This window comes from Myotis nattereri, assembly GCF_964212035.1.
Source record: "Myotis nattereri genome assembly, chromosome: 4".
Lineage (NCBI taxonomy): Eukaryota > Metazoa > Chordata > Mammalia > Chiroptera > Vespertilionidae > Myotis > Myotis nattereri.
In genome coordinates, this window is record NC_138079.1 from 71,211,912 (window position 1) to 71,229,048 (window position 17,137).

A 17,137-nucleotide genomic window follows, 5' to 3' on the forward strand; every position below is an offset into this window, starting at 1 on the left:
TAATGTTTTAATGTTTGTTCTTCTGGAAGACGTTTGTACTTATAGGCCGTTAATCCAGAAGGGGTATAAAGGAAGCCAAAAATGTAATATGTTCTTGGTCCCCCAAATTTTAAAGTGTCTAATATTTTTCTAAATAACTCCATAGATTAACACTGTAAATGTAGGTGTCATCACTTTCCTTTCTTTCATCTTTCTGTCCTTCCCTTTTTCTTTGTATGTATCTGTGATGGAATTCAATTTTATCCCAATGGATGATAATATATTGGAAGTTGGGTAATAAATATAAAGCACAGGACTTTTGAAGATATTGGTGAAGAAGAGAAATGAGATCTATGAGTGAGAAAAGGTGCTGGAACTGTCTGTCTCACTGTTGGCAGAACTCTGAAGGAATTTATAAAGTAGACAAGTGACTCACTCTTGGCAGACAGTTTCAATTACCAACTAAGGTTTTCCCCTTATCTTGGTGACAGTTTCCTTGTAGGCAATATTAGAAAATGTGCTTACATAGAAAAATGACCTTGAATGAACCTAAGGCATTTTTCCTTATATTTTCACTGGGAAAAAAAAAATGGGTTATTGGAATCTTGTTAATAAGTACTTATTATTGATGCCTTGTGGCTTATGTTGGTCTTATCATCTCTTCAAGTTAACAGAGAAATTGGATCTTAAAGTTTTCTCTGAAAAGATTTACCATTTTTTTTTGTTTATCTGCTTCCTGTTATTTGATTGGATTCTCAGCTGTGCAACTATTTTTAGTTCTTTTTATTGTTTTCTCAAAGTCTTTATGTCACCGAATTAAGTAGCAATAGCTGGAAGCAGCAGAAACTATCTTGGTCTTTTGGCTTATGGTATCTTGGAAGGTGATTCCATTTGGCATCTCTGTTTTGCATCTTGACATTTAATGACATGAAATAGACGATTGAATGATTTGATTTAGGTAACACTTAAGGTCCTTTTCCCCCCCCTAAAAAGCAGTTTTTAAAATGTTTGCTAAATACTTATTACTAAATATTTTCCTATGTTAAATGCTGCTAGCTGTCCTAGCCTTCACATGTTGGCAGACTGGAGCCTGGTTACAGAGAACAGGGCTAAGCTACTCAGTGTACCTTGGCTGGCCTCAGGTGTCACTGGAGCTACATGAGTGACTGACCTTGAGCAAGTCTAGGAACAAGGGTTTGGGCTCAGTGGCCTGGAAGGCACATTCCAACCCAAAGATCTTGGATCATGCCCATCTTCCCTGTTAACTCCCTCACCCAGCATCCAAACAACACCAACAACAAATCTCCAGGCTGAATGCATATGGGGGCGGGGGGTGAATCTTTGCAAACCCAATTAGTCCGAATATAGAGAGAGTTAGTGAGGTTCTGTGTCAGTACTGGGTGAGGGGTGGCTTTGGCTGTGGAGGAGGAGAAGTCATAAGCTGTGTCTTTGGAGTTAGGCCTCCCTGAGGCCCATTCAGGTCATCTAGGGCAGCTGACTTGGTGAAAGCCAGTGGCCTCTGTGTCGCTGGGCTGAGATGACCTGAGAGAGGCTAGAGAGCCCTTCTTTTGTTTTCTGCGGGCCAAGAGTATGTGTCATGGAGAAATGCAGGCCCTGATCTACATGAGAAACCAGAGGGCCTCAGTGAGGTATTTTGGGGAAGGAAGTTGTATCTTGGAATATTCACTTGCAGCTTCTTATTTCTACCTCTGGAGACAATGTTTGGCTTATGGAGTATTATTTTAGAACTCTTAAAAACATTATGGTCCATAGATAGTGTTTCCTTAAGTAGATAAGGTTATGATAGAAGCCTGTTTTACTTATTTCACTGTTAATACTTATTATAATACCAGGAATACAGTGATTTTTGTCTCTGCCTTTTTTATTACTCCAAAATGTAATTCAGTGCCTGGCCATGTCTGAACATCTTTTTTAGATAGCCTATATACCTTCAGGGGTTTTCCCCTTTTGAATAAAGGTTGTCCTTTGTCTTTTTATTTTTCTAGAGACTCTTTGATTAGGTTGGAAAGGTAAAAATAGACATCAGTTCCCAGTCAGGGCACATGTCTGGGTTGCAGGCTTGATCCCCAGTATGGGGTGTGCAGGAGGCAACCGATCAATGATTCTCTCTCATCATTAATGTTTTTAATCTCTCCCTCTCCCTTCCTCTCTGAAATCAATAAAAATAATATATATTTTTTTAAAAATAGACATCAGATGGAGAAATAATCTCTGAATTCTCTTTGAACAGAGCCTGTTGTTCACTACCGTTATCTTACTGTGTTATGGTCATTTCTAATTATATGTCCTCCCACTTGTCCTTGGGTTGAACACTGATAAGAGCTCTGGATTAGTTTATTTCCAGCTTCAAGTACGATCTATAACCTATAGTAGCCTGACTCCGTAAGTGTTGAGTAAGTACTAAAAGCCATGTAAAATGCACAGCTTTGGATGGAATCAGATGCTTGCCTTTTAAAAAAAGTGCTGAAATTGGTGCCTTTTCTTCTTTTAAAACAATAAGTTTATTATATGGAAAGTAATATGTATTTTCTGTTTAGGATGAGGAAATATTCAGAAATAATATGATATAATTGAAACATTTTATAAGTAAGTAGTATATTTTATGATTTTATTACTATTAATTGAAGCCAGCCAAAAGTTGTCCTTGTAAAAACCCTTTGGGTCCCTAAGCAACAGTTTTGTTCTAAGCAGCAGTAAAAATTCAGAGGAAATGAAAGATGAGAGAAAGGCATCAAGAAGATGAAAATATCAGAGGCTTTATATGGCCTATAGAATAGTCTGCTCCTGAAAATTAGAACACAGTTAGTTTTTTATCTGCAATTCCAGAAACTGAAAACTCTAAAAATGGAGAGTTTTTTTCTCATAACTCATTGGTGGCAACATCTGACTAGAACTTAACGATGCAACTGATTGTCCTTACTCACCTGGTTAGTCAAATATAGAAACCACATATTTGTTTATAGTGTTGGAGGTCTTCCATAATATGTAATACATGTTTTAAGAACCGTATTTTCTTCCTAAATTCTGAAAAATTCTGAATTCTTAACACATCTGGCCCAAAGGAGCTAAATAGGGAATTGAGACCTATTCATATATACAAATAATTTTGGTAGAACAGAAGTGATCAGAGTCATGGGAAACGTGCTGTTGGCTTTCACAGACTGGAGGATTGGTTCATTCAACAAATATTTGAGTATTTACTATGTGCCAAGTTCTCAGCCAGGTTGTGGATTACAGATGTGAAAAGACAAGTGTGTTTTTTGGTCTACAGAAACCAGGAAAGTTTAAAATACTGGAGTTAAGGAAACAAGGATGGTTGTACCGCAGATGAAAAGGAAGGAAGGACCTCTGTTAAGGTGATGGCAATAATGGAGAGGAAAGGGCCTGTGTGGTTCTATTGCTGAGATAGAATTGACTGACTGGGCTACTAATAATGCCTGGAAAACAAGAGGAATGAGAAAGAGACAGCTAATGAAGAAGTGCTCAGCTGCATGACTGAGGATTTTTAAAAAAATATATCTTATTGATTTTTTTTACAGAGAGGGAGAGGGATAGAGAGTTAGAAACATGGATGAGAGAGAAATATCGATCAGCTGCCTCCTGCACACCCCCTATTGGGGATGTGCCCGCAACCAAGGTACATGCCCCTGACCGGAATCGAACCTGGGACCCCTCACTCCGCAGGCCGACGCTCTATCCACTGAGCCAGACCAGTCAGGGCATGACTGAGGATTTTGATTGTGTTACTAAAAGGTGAAACATGAGAGAGCAGAAACATTTAGGAGAGAAGATGAAAAGCTGTGGTACCCAAACTGTAGCAGCCCGAGATCCGGCCTGGGTTGTGGGAACTGTTCACAGCTGGAGACAGAACTGAAAACCATGTTCATGGAACTATTAGTTGGAACTCAGAGCATTAGCTTTCCTACTCTGCTTTGTGGCGCACACAAAGGTTATTTGCTGTTCATGGTTTATAGAATAATGGCTCCAGTATTTCCATTTTTCTCTAAATAAAGTGAGCATCTTAGAATTTGACCAATTTTTAAATATACAATTTGTTATAACTCTAGACATGAATATTGCCCTGTGTTCCCAAATAAGATTTGTTTATTGTTTGATTATGAAGTAGCTACAAAACTGAAACTTTTGACAAAGACAGATTTATTTTCATGTAATAATGATACGCTGTTACTGAGTAGAAAGTATATGTGTTCCTTAGGATGATAGGTTTAAACTGGTTGGCATTGAGCAATTTGGTTGTTTTTCTCCTAAAGGAAATTTGGTTTCCTTTTACATATTTGTAATCTTTTCCATTATAGGAACATAATTGGATTTTACATTTATATAGCAAGATTATAGAAATACTATGCATTATTGCTTAAATAATGTTAGCTGAGTAATACAGTGAGTTGGCTTTTTAAAAATGTGTACTGTAACAATGGTGTAGTGCTAAGTCTACCTATTTGGACTAAATCCAGGCATCCATTATGCACTATGTAACATGAATGGATGTTAGAGTTGTTTTATTTTGCATGTTGGAAGTCATCTGTTTTGGATCTTGGAAATTTGCCATTATGTGGTAGAATATGTACAGTTTGGGCAACTGCCATTCTTTTAAGATCGGAATACATTCATGCTTGAGGATACCGTTAGCTCTTGGGTTGCTGCTCATGTTCTAGTGGTCGAAGCAGAAACCCCTTTAGGGTTTCTCAGCGTGGATATAAATGAGATCTTAAAGGTATTGGTCCCATATTTAGGGTTGGGATCCAAATGAGCATCTCATGTGTTTATAGAAACTCTGGGAAAAAAAATTTGAAAGCTGATCTTTGGAAAGAAGATGCTGTCCAGTCTGGGATGGGGACCTCCTTATTTGAGAGGCGTCAGCTTCAGGTTACTCTTTCCCTTAGCAACAGTGGCTGCTTCCCCTCTAACCATCACAGCCCCTGACTGTTTGCCCATGTGCATTTACACACAAATTACCTAAAACTATTATGGCTTTTCATTTTGCTGTGTGTGTTACTCATTTTAATATCTTCTTATAGTTTTATTTAAAATAATTTCAGTCTTACAGAAAAGTTGCAGGAATAGTACAGAGAATGTATATCTGTCCTTCACCCAGTTTCTTCAGACTAACATTTTATTCTATTTTCTTGTTTCTCATACATATTATTGTTTTCCTGAAGCATTTGAAAGTAACTTGCAGACACAATGTCTCTTTATTTCTGAGTAAAGTGGTAGCATCTCCTAAGAATGCTTTCTTATATGTATGCAGAGAATAATTATCAACATCAGAAAATTAACATTGATACAGTATTATTTAATCTACAGACCTTACTAATATTTCACAAATTTCCTCAGTAATGTCCTTTATATCAAAGGAATAACAATAGTAATAACAATAACAAAATAGAAATGAAGAAAGGAAAAGTAAGAACTGCTCAGGTCCAATGTCGGATCATATATTGCATTTCATTTAGTTGTTAGGTCTCTTTAGTCTCCTTTAACCTGGACAAATTCCTCAGTCTGTTTTCATTTTCGAGGACATTGACATATTTGAAGAGTAGAGGCCACTTATGTTGTAGAATGTTCCTCAGTTTGTATTTATTTTATGTTTCTTCATGATTATTAGAATTTTTTTTTTTAGAGAATTTTTATTCTTTTTTTAAAAAATATATTTTATTGATTTTTTTTATAGAGAGGAAGGGAGAGGGATAGAGAGTTAGAAACATCAATGAGAGAGAAACATCGATCAGCTGCCTCCTGCACACTCCCACTGGGTATGTGCCCGCAACCAAGGCACATGTCCTTGACCGGAATCGAACCTGGGACCCTTGAGTCCACAGGCCGACGCTCCATCCACTGAGCCAAACCGGTTAGGGCATTATTAGAATTTATTAACTTTTGGCAGGAATAGCACAAAAGTGATGTGTCCTTTTTGGTGTGATTTAAAGAAACCTTTACTTTCATCCTAAGTTTTTTGTTTGTTGTCACTATTTTTATAGAGCTGCTTCTTCCAGGTGCTTTTTAATCAGCCATTTAACAAATAGTTACTAAGTACTTTCTATTCAAGAAAGCATAAGGAGGTTTAAAGACTAGATGTTCTTGTTTCAGCAAAGAATTTATAATCTTAAGGGGAGAAGGTATCCACAAAAACAACTTCTTTCTCCCAGAGAATCCCTTTGTGATTTGTAAGGTCCATATCCTAAGACCTTCGAAGATCTCCAAGTTTCCAAATGCTGTGTGCTCATCTAACACCTCTCCCTCTCCCGTTAAATGCTGTAATATATAACTGAACTTTTTATAGACTCTTTTAGAGCCTTAATGATTATATAAATACAAAGCTAAAGTCATTTTATAAAGCTTTTAAAATAAGTTGTACAACTAAAATAAAATATATACTACCTGTTTCTTCATTTTAATTTAAGATTAGCTGTGACCTTACAGGTGTCTGTAAACTCAAAGTAATGGTGGTAGATGATGATTCTCCCCAAGAGGCAAGTTGTAGACCGTGACCTGAGCCACTGCAGAACTGAAAGTTCCACTCCTTTACCTCAACTTTGTGTATCTTGCAAAGAACTTTCCCCATCTTAGCACTCTCTTATTTTATCAATATTAGTTTCTAGATTTCCATCGAAGACAGTTTTATTGCTTTACAAGGGTCATGGCTGTGAAGTAGCACGTAAAACCAGGTGAGTGAGAGGGCAAGCAGACAGCTAAGAACCTTCATTGCTAAGAGGCTTGCTGCCACTCTTTAGTAGTGAGATGAGTATGGTGCAATTTTATTCCTGAGCAAGACTCGTATGGACAGTGGGCCTTAGAAATACTAGTGAAGAATTAAACCATGGTGTTGTCCTTGAATGCTAGAGGTTTGCTTCCCTTTAGAGTCCTTCCTTTCTCCCTTCTTCACTCCGCCTCCTCCCTTTCTGTCTTCTTCTCTCTTTTCCTCCCTTTCTTTCCTTTTCACTGTAGTACAAATAATACATGAAAACACATTCATAATATGTAAGTTTCAATAAGAACAGTCTGCTTTTCATGCCTCACTTGTAGTACCTTGCCTATTGTCTGACACCCACAGTAGAAGCAATGAAGTGAGTGAATGAAGTATACAAAGCAGAGAGGTTCTCTTCCCTTAGCCCTTTCCCCTTCCCAAGGTAACCATTATTGTCAAATTATATTTTTAGTTTTGTTGGTAGCATTCTCTTTTGTGGAAAGTTAGAGTGATTTGATTTTCTCTTTGGAGCAAGGCGTGGCTAAGCAGAATGTAGGTAAGCACTGTGGGTTTTTCTTAAGATTGTGTAGCTTTTCCTTGACCTAAATTGGGAGTGCCCTATACACCTCAGGGAGAGTGATGTGACTGCAGCTCCTTTGCTGTAGCAAGAGAAATCACCCTCAGGAGGCTGAAGCTGGAGGAGTAGAATCAGGCTGCTGGCTGACTGGTCTCACTCATATATATGATAATTAAAACTTTTTCAAGTGTAACTGTGGCATGAAGCTCTATACATGTGATACAGGGAGCAATGAAGGTAAAGGTTTAACAGTTTTTCTAGTTACCCAGCCTGGGGCACCTAATTCTGCCAAAAACATTAACGGAAAAGGAGTAAATGTTAATGTTTACTCACAATAATTAAGGCAATAAGTATTTTATAAAAATCAAAACAAAACTAATTAGAATATTTTTTTAGAATTTATGTTGACTATCTTGATGAATTCAGGTATTTGAAAGGAGATTATAATATATGTTCCCTTCCCCCAACATGCAACTCTTTTAAAATTCAGCTTCCTCCTTTGTTGAGTATTTGAACCTAAAGGCTGTAACCATATAAACTTCACCAACTTAATTTCCTTATATTATTCTACATTAAAATGTTTCTGTTGGGTAAATTCTTCACTGAGGAAAAATACTGATTTGACTTTTTGGAGAACTTCTTTATAAAAAGGACACCTCAAAAAATAAAGGATTTAAAAATTTTTTCCAAATGAAAGTGATATCTAATTTAGAATAAATAGGCAGCACATTAACTTGGAAACTGTAAAAATGTCCGTATTAAAATAGTTTATTTTACTCTATATTGTGAAGAAAATATGACCCACATTGTTTTTTTTATTATTTTCCCCAGCTGTTGACCTAAAAAATGGTACAGGAAAAGTGTATCAAGGCCCTGCAAAAGGCTCTGCTGATGTAACAATCACACTTTCAGATGATGATTTCATTGGTGTAGTCCTGGGCAAGATTGACCCTCAGAAGGTAATATGCTTAAAATGTTCATTTTTTCTTTATCATTGCTTTCTGTTTGACAATTGCAATTTTTAGCTGACTTCCAAATTCTGATTTATAAGGCAGAGTTCATACAACTCTGAAGAAGACACAGTTGATACCAATATCTGAGTTGTCAAATCATGAATTTTTCTGGTAGAGTTTCAGCTGACACATTTTAAAATTGAACTTTTGGTGGAATTCTTTAGCATATCAACAATATAAAACCCACATCTACACTTTGTATTAGGTCATTAATTCAAAGGTGAAAAACCCTATGATATTAGATATTTCATAAAATTAGACATTCATTCCTGTTATATGATTAAGAATTTGTCTTAATCATCATTGAAAATTGGAAATAGAAAGATAGAGTATAACAGCTAGTGCCTTTTTTTAATATATATTTTTATTGATTTTAGAGAAAGGAAAGGAGAAGGAGAGAGAGATAGAAACATTTATGAGAGAGAATCATTGATTGGCTGCCTCCTGTACCCCCTCTACTGGGAACTAAGCCTGCAACTCAGGCATGTGCCCTGACCGGGAGTTGAACTGTGACCTCCTGGTTCCTGGGCCAATGCTCAACCACTGAGCCACACTGGCCGGGCACTAGTGTCTTATTGAAGGTGAAATATTTAAAGTCAGACATTGTAGTGGAAAACCATGATTAAAACAGGAGTGCCATATCTGATTATGATGAGTTAGTATTGTTTTGAAACTTTTGGCCCAATCTACAAGCACACAAAGTTAAAGTAACTGATGTAGCAGTTAGACTGGAGTAGAAAAATTTGTTATTTTCAAATCATGATTATGTAGCTAGAAATCTCAAGTGAGTCAACTTGTTAGTTCTTAGAATAGAGGAGTTCAAAGAAGTGGTTAAATGCACAATAACTATTAAAAATAGCTTTCACATAGCAAAACCAGCTAGAAGATATAATTTTTAAAAATTAGTTTATAATTACAATCTAAACTAAAAAACATGAATGACCACCCTAATAAGTGCAGTGCTTATTTGAAGAAGACTATAGAACTTTACAAGAAACAGAGCAATTTGAATAAATGGAAAATGTTCGGTTTTTCTGGATAGAAAGACTAATTTAAAAAGAATTGTAAAATAATTTGAAAAAGAATTGTCAGGTAGTACAGTAAAGTATATGTTCTTTGTCATCAGATATATCTGAGTTTAAATCTTAGCCCTGCCACTTACTCTCTAAATTTCAATTTTCTTATTGGTAAAATGAATGATTACAATCCCAAAGCATTGTGATGATAACTAAATCCAATAGTATATGTGAAGAGTTTAGTACAGCGGTGGGCAGACTACAGCCCGCGGGCCGGATCCGGCCTGTTTGAAATGAATAAAACTAAAAAAAAAAAGACCGTACCCTTTTATGCAATGATGTTTACTTTGAATTTACATTAGTTCACACAAACACTCCATCCATGCTTTTGTTCCGGCCCTCCGGTCCAGTTTAAGAACCCATTGTGGCCCTCGAGTCAAAAAGTTTGCCCACCCCTGGTTTAGTAAGTACTTGGTACTGAGTGAGTTCTGAGATTATTCCTTCCCAGGAATTTACTTAGTACCTATTCATATTCGGGTTCTAGGGGTGACTAGATAAGACAGTGCCCCAACTGTGCGGAACTTAGTTCTAGAGGTGAGTGGAAAGAAATACAATTTCAGGTATGAAGAAAATTAAGTCAGGGTTCTCTATAGGGTCTCATTATAAATATTTTAGGCTTTGCAGGCCAGATGGTCTCTGTTTTACCCACTCAGTTCTGCCATTGTAGAATTAACATAGCCATAGATCATATGTGAACAAACGGATGTGGCTGTGTTCCAGTGTAACTTTACTTACAAAACAGGCAGCAGAGTAGTATTGGCCCACAGGCTCTAGTTTGCCAACTCTGGATTCGCGTGTGACAGGATAGAGGAACTATTTTAGATAAGGTTGTCCATAACAGTCTGAACAAAGTGAGGGCTGAGCTATAAGGTTAAGGAAACAGCCAGTACAGAGGCTTGAGGCAGGAGTAGGGTCATGTATTAAGTCAGTGGTTCTCAACCTTCTGGCCCTTTAAATACAGTTCCTCATGTTGTGACCCAACCATAAAATTATTTTTGTTGCTACTTCATAACTGTAATGTTGCTACTGTTATGAATCCTAATGTAAATATCTGATATGCAGGATGGTCTTAGCTGACCCCTGTGAAAGGGTCATTCGACTGCCAAAGGGGTCGCGACCCACGGGTTGAGAACCGCTGTATTAAGTGTATGTAACTGTGAGGAGGCCAGTGATAGTAAATGAGCAGTGGGGAGAGTGGGAGGATGTGAGATGGGAGAATAGGCAAGGGCTGGATCACCCAGGACTCTCTAGACTAGAACTTGGTAAGGAGTTCAGGTCTTAAGTGTGAATGGAAGCCACTGAGCTGTGGAATGACAGCATCTGCTGAATGGAAATTGCCTTTGGGAGAGAATAGGTAATTACGAGTTATTTTTAGATATGTTATACTTGACATGTCTGTATATAAAGATTAAATGTAGGATTAATGAAACATTTATATAATTGCTAGGAATAACAGACCTTTGGGGGAAAATGGATTATTCAGTGAATGATACTGGGCAGCTGCTTAGGAAATGGTAGTGCTTTATGTTATTCCATATATCTAAGTCAATACCATACTGAATGGAATTGTGTAAAAAATAAAAGTAGAAGCAAAAACTTGATGAAAACCTAGGTATTTCTTATTCTTAATGATAATCCTTAGAGAAATGCTAATTAATACCAGGGATTTTCTAAACTCATTTGGTTCTATTACCTTCTCTCCAACCTCAATGTTGTTTATCATCATTATAAATATACAGTTGGCCCTCTATCCCCAGGTTTCACATCCATGGGAGCGGAGGCCTGACTGTAAATTTATTGGAAAAAACCTGCATATAAGTCCGCCTGCACAGTTAAAACTCATGCTGTTCAAGGACTAACTGTATTTTTATTTAACTCAGTACATACAAGTATTTCAACATGTAATCAATATTAAAAATAATGATGGAATATTTTATATCCTTTTTTAAAATACTAAGTCTTCAAAATCCAGTGTGTATTTTATCCTCATAGTACATCTCAGCAAGGACTAACGATAGTCAGGTGCTCAGTGGCTACTTTATTGTACAGCACATGTTTAAACATTCTGTCTTGACTTTGCTTTTCTGCCCTTTCTTATCTGACTTTTGCATGATGACCACTGTTTTACTAATTCCAATGGATATTTCTCTATGTCTTACTCAACTTTCCAGGAACATTTAACTCTTGTCATCATCAATTTCTTGAAATAATTTCATCCCTTGACTTTCATGATACCATATTCTCCTGTTTTGCTTCATTCACCTTCACCTTTGGCTATTCCTGACCTTCTTTGATGCATTCTACCCCATCCATTAAATTTTGGTGTTTCTCAGGGCTCATTTCACAGCTCTTTTCTAAAGAACATGCTCCTTAAATAGTCCATTCATCCTATAGTATTTAAAGATGTCTATAAGTTGACAACTCACAGATTTAATTTTATTTTTATTGATTTCAGAGAGGAAGGGAGAGGGAGAGATAGATAGAAACATCAATGATGAGAGAGAATCATTCATTGGCTGTCTCCTGCACATCCCCTACTGGGGATTGAGCCCACACACAGGCATGTTCCCTTGACCGGAATTGAACCTGGGACCCTTCAGTCCGCAGGCCGATGCTTTATCCATTGAGCCAAACCAACTAGGGTGACAACTCACAGATTTAAATGTCTCACTCAGTTGTCTTCTCTGAGTTCCATAGAGATAGAATCTGCTCCCTACTTGACCTCTTGAATGGGAAATCTTACTGGCATCTCAAACTTACTATGTCTATGTCCAGTGTAGACTCATGATTTCATTTTCTCTATAGTCTTTTCCTTTTCAGGAAATGGCAGCATCTCCTCTACCCAAATTTATATGCTCAGTAATATAAGAATTGTCCTGGCTTCCTTCTATACCTCTGTATCCTTTTTGGACTTAATCCTGCCTGGTCTTTCTCCAAAATATACCTCACATTCATCTTCTTCTCTTCACTGCCAGGGATATCACCATGATCCAAGTGTCCATCATTTCACCTGGCTTACTACACAGCTTTTTGACTGGTCTTACTGCTCCAGTCTTAAAGTCTTTGCTTACATTTTATTTTTTGAGTCCCCTACTATAATATGCACTCCACAAGAACAGGGAAATATGTCTACGTTCTAGCCTAGAATATTGCCTAGTATACTGTAGTCATTCAGTTCATACTTGAGTAGATTAAGGCAAGGATAGAAACAAGGAACAGAACTCAACAGCAGTAGTTTGGACTGTGTAGAAATTAAAAACTTCTGCCTGTCAGACTCCATAAGGTATTCCCATAAACCTGGAGAAAAATAAAGATGATGATACACAGTATGTTGGTATCTATAACCTGTAAAAAATTCTGGAAAGCTGTAAGATCTCAATAGAAAAAAATGGCAAAAGATGTGAACCAGTAATTAATGAAAGAAATAGAAATGACTAATATACATAAGAGAAACTATTGATTTTTCCCTGTATCTAAAAATGCAAATTAAAGCATGTCATTTTGCCTTGGATTTTCAAAAATTAAGAAAATAGTATTGTTAAGGTTGAAGTAAGAGAATTCCCATGTAGTTGGAAAGAGTTTTAATTTGGTGGTGTCTTTCTGGAAAGCACTGTGGCAGAGGTTCACTGACTTTCTTCCTTTATGGCGAATCATTAAGTAGTTAGGTCCAAACAGAGTAGTTTTTCATGTTGTTGTTTTTTTATATATTTGACCAATTTTTAAATACTCCTTAGTGTCCCTGTGGGTTTGCTGAGATGCTCTGGGGTCCCACAGTGTATAGTTTGGAAACTGTGGCAATATGGAGGTATGGTCAAGAACCTTATGTAAGAAATGTCATGATTTCTTAATTCTTTTTCTAGGAATCTATTATAAGAAAATAAATAAGAACAAAGATTTATGTATACAGTTTTTCCACTCAGCAACAACCACCAAATATTGGTGTATTTATTTCAAGAAATGAGGTGTTTTTATTTTAGGTTGTAAGTCCTCTCAGATGTTAGTACCTGTAAATAGGCCTCAGTACTGTAACTGTCGTTCCTGTAACTGCACAGTGAAGAGTCTTAGTTGAGAAGTTCCAGTCTCCAGTTTGAATATCCAGCACTTGATTCTGATTGAACGAGTTCTCCCTGATTCTTTCTGGGATAAAAAGTTTCAGTAGTTTTTGCTTTTCCTCCAGATGATGAGGGTTTGCTCCTGACTTTAAGTTGCTACTAACTAGTTAATAAGCAGGAGACCTCGAACCGGTTATCGAAGCTGTCTGAGCCTCAGTTTCTCATCTGCCCCCCAGGGCTGAGAATTGTTGTTATGCCCACTTTAAGCTGATGGCTGTGCTTCTGAAGTAAGGCTGCTTGTATTTGTAGGGCTGCTTTGTAATGTTAAGTGTACATAATGTTAAGTGTATTTTATAATGTAGATAAAAATCTAGGGACTTCTTTTTATTTCCCATTCTGTGTTATTTTCTCAATAAGCGATAAAAACTGATTTATTATTTTTATTTTACTCACAGGGAACTTGACATTGAGGAGAAACTTAAGCACTTGCACAGCTTCCTTTGTCAGGTCAGATACAGAGGTGACAGGAGCTCTTAGTGTTTGAACACGACAGCCTTTCACTTGGTAATAATGAGCTTGCTGTGCTCTTAGCACATGTCAAACACTCAGCTAGGCACTTTGCACACTGTTTCATTTAACTCACACAACAAGGCTGCATGATTTAGGTACTGCTGTCCTGCCCATGTAGATGAGGAGGCTGGAGCTCAGAGAGGTTACGGAATCTGCCCAAGCTCAGCTTTCTAGTAAGTGGCAGAGCCTAGATTTTAACCCAGGCATTCTAATGCTAGCACCCAGGATCTACTCACTACTTGGTTATCTACCTTCTTTTATCATTATGTGGCTTTCTAGTTCATGAAGATGTAATACATATTTTTAATCTTCTTTTAAAAGTTCTGAATTTAATATTTTAATTGTTAGGAACACAGTAAAGCCTTTTTTTAAAAATTCATATATTCTCAAATTCATGTTTAAGAACATAAATTAAAGCTGGAAGCATAGTTTGAAGCAGAACTCCCAGATCTGTCAGTTCAAATAAATTAGTCTGTGGTTTTCTAAAATACACAGGAGTCTATTTTTTTCTTAGCTGTCTAAAACTATAATCATTAAACTATCATTGCTAGGTAAAAGTTGCCTTTGTTGCCAAGAGTTAACTCAATTGTATTCAGTCTCAACAATGATCTTTTTTATTTTTAACAATGATCTTTTAAAAATACAAATAAAATGTAACATGGTAAAGTTTGGTACTCTTTCCCTCTTCTTTGCAGGCATTCTTCAGTGGCAGACTGAAGGCCAAAGGGAACATCATGCTGAGCTTGAAGCTTCAGACGATTTTTAAAGACTATGCCAAGCTCTGAAGGACATGCTCCATTGTTAACAAAAGAAGAACTCTGTCTCCACCTTAATACACAAAACTGATTCAGCAAAAGTGATCAAAACTAAGATGCAGGAGAAATTGCTTAACATTTTCAGATTTCAGATAACTTTTCAGATTTTCATTTTCTACTAATTTTTCATGTTATCATTATTTTTACAAGGGACTGTAAAATAGCACATAATTATCCTTCCTAGACCTTATCTTCATAATAAAAAAATTTTCATTAAAGTCTAGTATCCTTAGAATTGTTAATAGCATTTATACGTTGAAAGGAAAATTAAATGAGTAAAGGCCACATTGATGCCTTTTGCACTTTTTGTTACTTTCTGTTCTGTAATTTATTGAAACCCCGGTTTTAACATGAATTTTCATACATGTACTCATTTTTCACACTTTGCGTATAGTAGATAGTATTCTGCTTTAAGGCAAGAGAAAGGTCTTTTGTGTTCTCAAATAGTTTTCTTTCTTCCTCTGCCCCTTTAGCTGGAAATTCTTTACTTTCATCTAATGCTTGTAAGTCTACCAAATATATAGCTTTCTTGCTTAATTGTTAAACTTAAATAGTAAGATGTTCACTAGCAAGTACTGTCATATCATTATTTCCCCAACCTTTAACTCAAATGATGGATGCTGAGAAGATGCTCTCTGATGGTGTGGCTGCAGAGGTAATGAAAAAGTACATGAGTGCTCAGGCCAGGGAGAGGGTATGTTTCAGTCATGGAGCACAGCTGAGCAGGGTATGTGTGGCCATACCACAGGGTATGTGAGTTCTCCGGGGAGCAGACTGAGATAAAGGTTTAGGGGCAGGAAGTTTATTTAGAAGTGTGTTTGGGATCAGCGCATAGAGAAGGAGGTGGGGGTAAACAGAGGAAGCAGGGCTAGGCAGAGGGAGAAGTTACACTATGGTGCTTGTTCCACACGCCTTCGGCAGGTACTTTAAGGAGCTCAGAAGCTGGGATCACCTTTAGACTTGCCTGAGCTAACTAGTCATTGATTACAACCTGCCCTGTGGCGGGGCCATGACCTTGGGCGAAGCAGCAGAGCAGTTCCTGGAGTGTGCTTATAGTCAATTAATTATCTTCCCTGCAGCGGAGGGGTATGTCTTCAGTCCTGAGTAGGGCTTCTGGGAGCCCACAGCACAGTACTTTGCTTCAGGGAATAAGATTGAGGGAATCGGAGTTCAGGGATCTAGAGAGTAGGTCTCAGAAATTTAGAATTTTGGTGTTTAGCACAGTGTTGGAACATACTACAGGACCTCGATGTATTATTGTTGATTTAATGAATGAGCACAATATGTAGAAGGCATAGAAGAAAAGTTACATATTTGTCAATTATGCCTTAGTCTTTTGAACTTTGTATGGTGTCTTAAAATTAACTTTAATTCACAGTGATCCATTGTTATGCCAACTAAATTTAAAAAACAATGGCAGTATTTTAATGGTGGTCTTCTATAATAGTTATTGTCCCTGTTGAGTTTGGAAAAGCTTAATGTCCTTCTAAATAGAAACAGCATATTAAATAGCATATTAAAATTAATCAAATGCCACCACACATAATGAATGTGTTGAATCGAGACCTTAGATGCTTAAGACATGTTAAGAAAGTGATTTGTTGTGTTGTTGCTATCCTCACGTGAGGATATTTTTCCATTGATTTTTAGAGAGAGTGGAAGGGAAGGAGGAAGATAGCGGAAGAGGGGGGGCGGGGGGGAGGGGAACATCAATGTGAGAGAGACACACTGATTGGTTGCCTCCTGCATGCACCCCAACCCAGGGCTAGGGATCAAACCTGCAACACAGGTACATGCCCTTGACTGGGAATAGAACCTGCAACCCTTCAGTGAGTGGGTCAACGCTCTAACCACAGAGCACATTGGCAGGGCAAGAAAGCAACGTTTTCATTATCGTACTAACCTCTCTCTGTTAATCTTTAAAGGTCAGAAAGACACTGGTATCTAGATTTAGCAGCAGCTTTGTTATTGGTCCTCGTGCTCCCTAAGCTTTCTATAATAGTTAATATTATTGAATGTACCACCCACCTCAATTAGTTCCTTCCCGTCTATCTTCTAATGAGAAATATATTAACTTCTTAATGAGCTTATGAGTTCAACTCTCTTGTCTCTTTAATTTTCTCTGTCTACCTATTTTTTCATGATTTTTTATCAAGGTTTCAACCTCCTCTTTTCAGGAGACATTTTCTTCCTGCATCATTCAATCTACTCATATCTTCAGCCATTACCTAATTGCTCGTAACTCCCAATCTGTATCTTTAGCTTTGATTTTTCCATAATTCCACAGTTTCACCCACAGTTTCAAATCATTACCAGACTGCTGTCACA

The 17,137-nt window shown here is 37.2% G+C and overlaps 1 protein-coding gene across 1 annotated transcript in view; it reads left to right on the forward strand.

The window, feature by feature from the left end:
- HSD17B4 (hydroxysteroid 17-beta dehydrogenase 4) overlaps positions 1 to 15,121 on the forward strand; it is a 79,139-nt gene extending 64,018 nt beyond the window's left edge. The window contains exons 23-24 of the mRNA XM_081090420.1: positions 8,115 to 8,242; positions 14,690 to 15,121. Coding sequence (XP_080946546.1) covers positions 8,115 to 8,242; positions 14,690 to 14,779 — 218 coding nt within the window. The 3' untranslated portion in view covers positions 14,780 to 15,121. The remainder of the gene's footprint in view (positions 1 to 8,114; positions 8,243 to 14,689) is intronic.
- The last annotated feature ends 2,016 nt before the right edge of the window (positions 15,122 to 17,137 follow it).